Consider the following 9927-nt stretch of genomic DNA (forward strand, 5'->3'; position numbering starts at 1 on the left):
GCCTAGCTGTAGGTTGAAGACCAAAAAAAAAAAGTCATCACTTACTGACAATATATAGCTGCCCTCACCAACTAGATTCATGCATAACTTGCTACACCGCTCCTCAAAAGACTACTGTGACTGCTCTATTAGAGTATCTCGAGTAAGAGAGGCTCTCTTAAAAGGGGGGTTCCATGGAACCCTTTGAACCCCCCCTGGATCCGCCCCTGGCTTGCCATCATCATCATTACTATCATCATTACCAGTGCCGCCCACGGGGGGGGCGGGGGCAATTAGGGCATTTTTCCCTGGACCCCCATCAAGGGCCCCTTGAATACCTGTTTAAAAGATTGTTATACTCTAATAGAGCAGTCAGATCTCGATACTCTAATAGAGCAGTCACAGTATTCTTCAGAGGAACAGTGTAACAAGCTTATAAATAAGGAAATATAGTTGGTGAGGGAAACTATTGTCATTGTCAGCATGTAATGACCTTTTTTTTGGTCTTCGACTTACAGCTAGGCTGAAGTTGTCCCTGGCGCCCCACTTTAACTCTTTGCCCTGGGCCCCTTAATTTCTCTGGGTGACCCTGACATGTACAAGTTTCCAAAGATCAACTATACCCTGGTATACATAGTTCACACATTTCTCAATTCATTCAACATACTCCAAAAATAGAGCACTAGGCAGCCTACAGGTAAACTGGACCTAAAAGTGTATTTAACCTAAGGCCACTCCAAATGAATTCTCTGTTTCCCGTCCACCGCCCGCATCTGGTTACTGCCAGCTCTAAATATTCCATTATTCCGTTATTTTCCGGTTATTCTTGCGTACTGATAGACTCAGTAAAAGCTATCTTGAAACAGTGTCAGCTCACGTGTCAGCAGTGCTATCAAGTCAGCACAAACGTCGCGTTTGTGTTATTTTTGCAACTTACTAAGGAAGGAGCAAGCTTAAGCATGCTTTTATGCAGCCTTTTTGGTTGTTCCAGGTAAATAATGGCTTGAAAGGCTAGCCAATCTTATAATGAAAAATGGAAGGAAATGGACCGCCCGCCCGCATGCTAATATGCCAGTGTCCAGGACGGGAAACAGAGAATTTATTTGGAGTGGCCTAACCCTGAACGTTGGTGTACTACTAACTATATGTGTTGCCCTGTAAGTTACTTAGCTACTACGATTAAACACACACTCATGACACACTACACGCTGTACTGCTTGTCTGCCCTAAACATCCATGGGAGATACCCGTCTGTTGTTGGTTTTAAGTGAGGAAACCATAGGCCTGCCGGTGCCCCGGTGATTCAATCCTTATGTATAAAGCAATTGACAATTAATTATTTTGGCTCAGATGTTCCAGTTCATTCATGAATCCCACCACACATCATGAATGTAACTTTTTTACTACCAAAGATAGCTACAGTCTCCTTCAGATTATTATTTAAACAGAATCATCGATGTCATTTCTATTGTGTAACTACATAGCTTAATGTTGAACAAGTAAACAATGCAGCTATTACATTAACCACACAATTTATAGCTATTAAACTAGTTTGTAAAATAAATCAAGTTACCCACAATCGCACTATCAATATTATAGCGCCAGACTTCTGCGGGCGCTTAGCGCACGTGCATGGTTGTGATGAAACACGTGACACAAACAAACAAATGGGTGCTCTGGGGTTGACATCGGAAAAACCTGAATAATAGATGAGTAGCTATGGATCGATGGAGTATTTGTCACATGCTCCTACTTATGGCTATCAGCTGGAACAACAGCGGTGAGTCGTACTGGACGCATGAAGCCACGCAACCAATCCGGCTGTTCTAACGAGCTATCGCCGGTGTGGCGAGTCTGCATGTATTATAGAGCACCATCTATGAATGTATCATGTATAGCTGCATGGTGCTAGGGAGCCTGGGGAAACTTTAAAGCGTAAAGGTCTGCAGGACGTGGTTTGTCACACCGGCCGAACCACGCCCAGTTATGTGATTTTTCAGGGATGACAGCATCAGCCAAGTCAGGCTGCTTTTCAGCTGTGGACTGGCCATGCGATAAACACTAGTATCCTGGTTTTATAACTCGGCCGGTGGCTGGAGCAATGGAAGTAATTATAAGATTTCTGCTCAAGGAAATAGAAAATCCCATTCTGGGCATCAAACCTGGAACCTTCCAATTATCAGGCCGATCCCCTATCATTTGGGCTACTGCTGCTGATTTTCCTAATAATAGAATTAGTGGAAATGCCAGGCAAGTTTGATTCTGCAGTTTGAATGACTGTTTATCATCACTTTAAAACTCCTAGGACCTTGGAATTTACAGTGCTTATAAACGTATACTTCCACCTGCAAGTCACAGTGTTTAGTCTTTCATGGCCAGACCACTTTCTCTGCCTTGGTGATTATTATATCATTCCTTCGGGGTTGTTGCTGCTTACTTAGTGGTACTAAAATTACTTCCATTGAATAATTATTTGTCAGTACAAAGTTAATTAAGCTTCTAAAATATTTATAGCTAGGTGATATAGCAGAACAAATGTACTCATTGTGCAGAATGAGCTCGAGTAACTGGTTGTGACCTATGCCAGACCCGGCCCTTTTAGTAAGCACTATTATTGAAACCAGGTCAGGTCAACTGGGTCATTCAGTCATCCAGGTCTGACTTGCTTTACAGATCATCTGTGTCTCGCCGAATTGGATTACATGTTAATTTGGTTGGTGGTGTAGAAGTGTATTAGCACATTATCATCTAATCCTGTTATATAGCCTAACTTCTTTTGTATGCCATGTCCACTAGTCAGGAGTTGACATACGTACAGCCACACCCATTTATTAGTAGGTCTGTAGTATGTACAAATCCATGCCCATTGCTGTCTGCAGGCTTACGTGGAGCCAAGCCCACCAATCAAATTTTATTGTAGTCATGGCTTAGTCTTCAGCGGCCAGCTTCTTCATGAGCCACACCCACTTTAAGGTTGGTATGCTTAATACTATTTATGGTATACATGGAACCATGCTGATTTATCAGTATACGGTGTGTTTGTATGCACCTGACACCCACTTATAGAAAACGTGGTTTAGACTTGCATAGAAACATGCCTACTTACTGATTGTTAGTTATAAAAGTTACTTGCTATCATATAGCTACCCATTTACTTACCTAGTAGAGCACCCAAACGTTTCCCTTGGTGCACACCTTGCTTTAATTCTAGGTCACATCCGGATCATGATCAAATTTGGGTGTGATCCGGATTTCTATTGGGTCATCCAGGTCAGCGGTAGTGAACCAGTTTCAACACTGGTAGGCCGCTCTTACAATTTAAAAAATGATATAACTATTGTAGGTATAATGATAAAACGTTGTTGGGCTGTTGGCCATGTGACTTGCACAGGTATCTAGGACAAGTATAGAATTTGTGAAATGGTATAAAGTTCCAAGAAAAGGGGTCCATGCAAGGTTCTAGGTCCTTTGGTCGTCTGTTTAGCCAACCTGTAACTTTGTACTAATTTTATGTCAAACATACTATAATTGGGTGAACCACGGTAAATGTCTACAGTATAGTTATACCGCCCTGTGTGGAATGCAACAATTTGGCTTGTGACCAGTTATTACTATTTAGCTATAGCTATGTACTATACTGTAGCCATGCACTTAACAAATTTTGACATGTAGCTAAATAATTATAACCCTACTTCTGATTTTGTAAAATTGACAACTGATGCATGCAGCTCGCATTTGTAACTTAAAGTATAAGCATTTATATCAGCTGGCAAATTTGCTGGACATAGTTTACAATAAACTTAGACACAGAAACATGTAGTGTGCTTTATTAATCAGACAAAATTTTTAGCGTGCAAGCTACTGGTAGCTTTGTATGAATTTCAACAAGGAAGAGAAGCTTTACCAATCTGAGTAAAGTCTATTATGAATCAGTATTTATTTTTGTGCAATACTGTTTGTAAAGTACACTATTTAACACATGTTTTTGAAAATCATTTGATTTATGATTACACTCTACTTCAGGTATTTTGTAATCCATTTACACTACATTGTTGCAATATAACTAATGTATGCATCATTGTTTGTGTGTTAGATGCTCTCATTGTCACTGCCAACTTCAACATGGATGGTGTTAATGGAACTATCACATTCACACAACAGTCACCTGCTGTAAACAAAACTGTAATAACAGTGTCATTGACTGGTCTGGACCAGTATCCATTGGAACAGTTTCCCTGGCACATCCACAAGTATCCATTTAAGACACGATCTAACCCTTGTAGTGCTGCATCTGTTGGTGGTGGTCGTTATGATCCATTTATGGCTAGAAGACAACAAAATTATTCAACTTTATGTGTGAGCAATCATTCATTGTGTGAAGTTGGTGATTTGAGTAGGAAGTTTGGTCCACTATATCCTAACAGTACAATGAATGTGATATTTGTTGATGAGTACTTGCCATTGTATGGAGTATACAGTATTGTTGGCCGTTCTGTTGTAATACGACGCAAAAATTATGGTCGTTGGGTGTGTGCTAATATTCAATATCATAGTAATATCACAGTTGCCTATAGTCCATTTCGTCATGTCTTATTTGGTGATATCTACTTTACTGAACCTTACATCCCTCCAAATTTAACTTCTGTGTTTACTAGCCTATTGTATGGATTGGAAAACTCTACTGGACATAACTGGCATGTCCATGAAAATGTTACTGGAGACATTGACAATTGTGATGATGGGGGACCACATTATAACCCCAGGGGAATTTCTACTAATGAACCAACATTGTATGCAAAATATTGTAATCCATCCAATCAGACTGGTTGTGAGATAGGAGATCTCTCTGGAAAATCATCACAATTGGATTTTATAAATGGCCAGGCTACACTGTTATATTCTGATACAGAACTACCATTGAGGGTTAATACTTTTGGTGAGAGTGTAGTTGGTCGATCAGTTGTGGTTCATGAAAAAGATGGTGGAGGTCGAAGAATTGCCTGTGCTAACATATTAGAATATACTCCTAGGACAGCTATTGCAAGGTTTCAAGAAGATGGAGTTAGTGGTGAAATTATTTTCCACCAAGTGTCTCCATTTTCCCCTACAACTGTTACAGTAGAGTTGACTGGATTATCCTCCAGAGCAAGTGGCTATCATGTACATGATTTTCCAGTAGATGAAACTGTTCCAGGTAGTGAGAAATGTGCTAATAGTTTTGCTGGTGGTCACTATAATCCAAGGAATGTTGTACGCAATACATCCTCACCAACAACATTTGATGCATATGAGATAGGTGACTTGAGTGGTAAATATGGTAGTTTAGCTGATCAAGACTACATCAATACTATCTATTCAGATCCTTACCTACCACTGTTTGGTGTTGACAGTATTGTAGGTCGATCTATTGTGATACATTATCCAAATGGTAGTCGGTGGTTGTGTGCTAACATAAAGTATGACATGGATACAGTTTCTGTTACAGTCAACATCACTTCAGGAACACTTCAAGGGAAACTTGTCCTCACTCAGTTAGCTAATGATCCATTCTCAGAGACAACAATATTTTTGAATCTATCAGTAGTTGAGATCCATAGCACTATCACACTGCCTACACAGGTATCAACGGTACCAAGTACTATGCAATCATTCATATTTTCAACCAGTTTAACACCATCTGCAACTCAGAGTAACAGTACAGTGACATTATCACCCTCTGGTAATGGGACAAACAGTGGTCTAAAAAAGAAGGTTACATTTAAAAAACAAACACAGGGATCTAGTTACTTTATTCACCTCTCAATACGGACCAGTTGTGATAAAGAAGATCCAGTAGCTAATCCTTATGGTGCTCCATTGACTTGTTCACCTGATAACCAACTAGCTTGTTCCGTTGGTGACCTGACTGGTAAACATGGAGTATTATCTGAGAGGAGTTTATTGACTGATCTTAACCTACCATTAACTGGACCAAATGCTAGTGAGTACAATATGTTTGTGTTATTTGCATGTCATACCCCTGTTTAGCAATTGTTGAGCTGTTGTTGCCTTTTTCTTCACTCATTGGGTACTTGTTTTATAATTTCCCTTTCCATTACAGTTATTGGTTCAGGGCTGGCAGTCAGACTTGGAGATGCTAACATGTCATCAATTGTTTGTATTGTACTGCCAAGCATAACTAGCACAGTTTCTACACCTACTCCAACTGTGGCCACTTCTACAACTACCTCTGTTACCACTGGCTCGGCTGTTCCTGTCACCACTAACTCAGCTACCACTAGTACTGGCTCAGCTATTCCTGTCACCACTAGCTTAGCAACCACTGGCTCAGTTACTCGTTTTAGCACTAGTTCAGTTACTCCTACGAGTTCAACTACAGGTACTACTAACACTAGTTCAATTACTCCTACTAGTTCAACTACTCCTATTAACACTAGTTCAATTACTCCTACTAGTTCAACTACTCCTACTAACACTAGTTCAATTACTCCTACTAGTTCAACTACTCCTACTAACACTAGTTCAGGTACTCCTACTAGTTCAACTACAGGTACTACTAACACTAGTTCAATTACTCCTACTAGTTCAACTACTCCTACTAACACTAGTTCAGGTACTCCTACTAGTTCAACTACAGGTACTACTAACACCAGTTCAATTACTCCTACTAGTTCAACTACTCCTACTAACACTAGTTCAGGTATTCCTACTAGTTCAACTACTCCTACTATCACTAGTTCAGTTACTCCTACTAGTTCAACTACTCCTACTATCACTAGTTCAGTTACTCCTACTAGTTCAGCTACTCCTACTAACACAAGTTCAACTACTCCTACTAGTTCAACTACAGGTACTACTAACACTAGTTCAGTTACTCCTACTAGTTCAACTACTCCTACTAACACAAGTTCAACTACTCCTACTAGTTCAACTACAGGTACTACTAACACTAGTTCAGTTACTCCTACTAGTTCAACTACTCCTACTAGTTCAACTACAGGTACTACTAACACTAGTTCAACTACTCCTACTAGTTCAACTACAGGTACTACTAACACTAGTTCAATTACTCCTACTAGTTCAACTACTCCTACTAACACTAGTTCAGGTACTCCTACTAGTTCAACTACAGGTACTACTAACACCAGTTCAATTACTCCTACTAGTTCAACTACTCCTACTAACACTAGTTCAGGTATTCCTACTAGTTCAACTACTCCTACTATCACTAGTTCAGTTACTCCTACTAGTTCAACTACTCCTACTATCACTAGTTCAGTTACTCCTACTAGTTCAGCTACTCCTACTAACACAAGTTCAACTACTCCTACTAGTTCAACTACAGGTACTACTAACACTAGTTCAGTTACTCCTACTAGTTCAACTACTCCTACTAACACAAGTTCAACTACTCCTACTAGTTCAACTACAGGTACTACTAACACTAGTTCAGTTACTCCTACTAGTTCAACTACTCCTACTAGTTCAACTACAGGTACTACTAACACTAGTTCAACTACTCCTACTAGTTCAACTACAGGTACTACTAACACTAGTTCAGTTACTCCTACTAGTTCAACTACTCCTACTAGTTCAACTACAGGTACTACTACCACAAGTTCAGTTACTCCTACTAGTTCAACTACTCCTACTAGTTCAACTACAGGTACTACTAACACTAGTTCAGTTACTCCTACTAGTTCAACTACTCCTACTAGTTCAACTACAGGTACTACTAACACTAGTTCAGTTACTCCTACTAGTTCAACTACTCCTACTAGTTCAACTACAGGTACTACTAACACTAGTTCAACTACTCCTACTAGTTCAACTACAGGTACTACTAACACTAGTTCAGTTACTCCTACTAGTTCAACTACTCCTACTAGTTCAACTACAGGTACTACTACCACAAGTTCAGTTACTCCTACTAGTTCAACTACTCCTACTAGTTCAACTACAGGTACTACTAACACTAGTTCAGTTACTCCTACTAGTTCAACTACTCCTACTAGTTCAACTACTCCTACTAGTTCAACTACAGGTACTACTAACACTAGTTCAGTTACTCCTACTAGTTCAACTACACGTACTACTAACACTAGTTCAGTTACTCCTACTAGTTCAACTACTCCTACTAGTTCAACTACAGGTACTACTACCACAAGTTCAGTTACTCCTACTAGTTCAACTACTCCTACTAACACTAGTTCAGTTACTCCTACTAGTTCAACTACTCCTACTAACACTAGTTCAATTACTCCTACGAGTTCAACTACTCCTACTAACACTAGTTCAATTACTCCTACGAGTTCAACTACTCCTACTAACACTAGTTCAGTTACTCCTACTAGTTCAGCTACTCCTACTAGCACTAGTTCAATTACTCCTACTAGTTCAACTACTCCTACTAACACTAGTTCAGTTACTCCTACTAGTTCAGCTACTCCTACTAGCACTAGTTCAGTTACTCCTACTAGTTCAACTACTCCTACTACCACAAGTTCAGTTACTCCTACTAGTTCAACTACAGGTACTACTAACACTAGTTCAATTACTCCTACTAGTTCAGTTATTCCTACTAACACAAGTTCAGTTACTCCTACTAACACTAATTCAACTAATTCTACTACCAACAGCTCAGGAAGAAATAAAGGTATCTATACATGCATTTTTGATTACTGGTAGTTATCATAATCTACAACAGATAACAAGGAAATCATTATTATTGCATCTGGGACTGCTGGTGGTGTAGCTGTGGTAGTATTTCTGGTACTCCTAGTGGCTATTAGTTATTGCATGTGGAGACGCCACAAAAAACGGAGTCAATATTTTGGAGGGTCTGGTCAGTCATCTGTAGAGTATCAACAGCTTCTTCCAGTGGAACTGACCAAGAGATCTAGGTCTAAATTTAGAAGGAAAAAGAAACATAGAGGTATGCATGCTTGCTTGTTATCCTAGTGTATACAATCTTTTGTTTCCATACAGATAATGATGGAGAAGACTGTATTGAACTGTGAAATTGCATACCGCATTAATTTTATCTAACTGAGAAGCATTTTTTAAGTTGATGATATTTTAAAGTTGCTAGTGTAGGTATAATACTTTTTTCAGATAGAATGATAGAGATATGCATTATTTTTGATTAAATATGTAGCTACATTTGTATTGCGTGTAGTGACATGCATAAAGTGGTTTACTGCATTTGTGTTTATACATTTATTGGTATGACTTTCAAAGTGCACTTGACTCTGCAAGCTTACAGCTCATCGACTATACATACATTGTGCATTTATAGCAAGTATACGTAGTGCTGAACGATTATTTGGTTATTTGACTATTCAGTCAGGCATGACACTATTCGATTTGTTAACACACCATTTGAAGATTCGTTAGCACTGTACAGATTAGATGGATAAAGCCAGCCTTGACACTTAAGATATTATTGTAAACAAAGTGGCATATTTATGCTGTAAAAGTTCTACTAGCTCTCAGGCTTAATTACCTTGCTTCCTAGCAAAGGTTTTTACCACTTATTCAACAGAAATACATGCTTAAAGAATAATTGAATATTCGGTCGCTTTGTTCACAACTACATTCAAATAGTAAAAATTGCTATTCGCTTCAGCACTAATAGCAAGTATTATGCAAAACACTGGTGGCTGTCATTTAGTTAAACAGCCCTGTCTGATATAATGCACACTGAAATTGTTTCATTGCATTTACGTAGGTCTGGATATGAAAATGCATGTTTGTAAATAACGTCACTGTTAATTTTGTATCTTGTGTTTAGAGCATGCAAGTATAATTTCCCTATGTCGGATCTAATGTTGTTTTATATGGAGGCGGTATTTCAAATTAACTTGATATACAGTAGTAGCATATGATAATTGATATTTGTATACAGTAGCTATAGTTCCAGTGCTCAGTTCAGTGAAATAAAAGTGA

The 9927-nt window shown here is 39.0% G+C and overlaps 1 protein-coding gene across 1 annotated transcript; it reads left to right on the plus strand.

The window, feature by feature from the left end:
* The first annotated feature begins 1612 nt into the window (after positions 1-1612).
* LOC136239644 (uncharacterized) lies at positions 1613-9210 on the plus strand. The gene is made up of 5 exons (XM_066030419.1): positions 1613-1759; positions 4073-5959; positions 6080-8635; positions 8687-8914; positions 8968-9210. The coding sequence occupies exons 1-5, from the start codon at positions 1699-1701 to the stop codon at positions 8997-8999; spliced, it is 4764 nt and encodes a 1587-aa protein (XP_065886491.1). The 5' UTR covers positions 1613-1698; the 3' UTR covers positions 9000-9210.
* The last annotated feature ends 717 nt before the right edge of the window (positions 9211-9927 follow it).

Source organism: Dysidea avara, chromosome 11, assembly GCF_963678975.1.
Source record: "Dysidea avara chromosome 11, odDysAvar1.4, whole genome shotgun sequence".
Classification (NCBI taxonomy): domain Eukaryota; kingdom Metazoa; phylum Porifera; class Demospongiae; order Dictyoceratida; family Dysideidae; genus Dysidea; species Dysidea avara.

Excerpts from the sequence above, each read along its gene's own strand:
- LOC136239644 (XM_066030419.1), top strand. The coding sequence starts at position 1,699 with ATGGATCGATGGAGTATTTGTCACATGCTCCTACTTATGGCTATCAGC. Across the intron at positions 8,636-8,686 it reads CAGCTCAGGAAGAAATAAAG|ATAACAAGGAAATCATTATT; the intron begins GTATCTATACAT and ends AATCTACAACAG. Across the intron at positions 8,915-8,967 it reads AAGGAAAAAGAAACATAGAG|ATAATGATGGAGAAGACTGT; the intron begins GTATGCATGCTT and ends GTTTCCATACAG.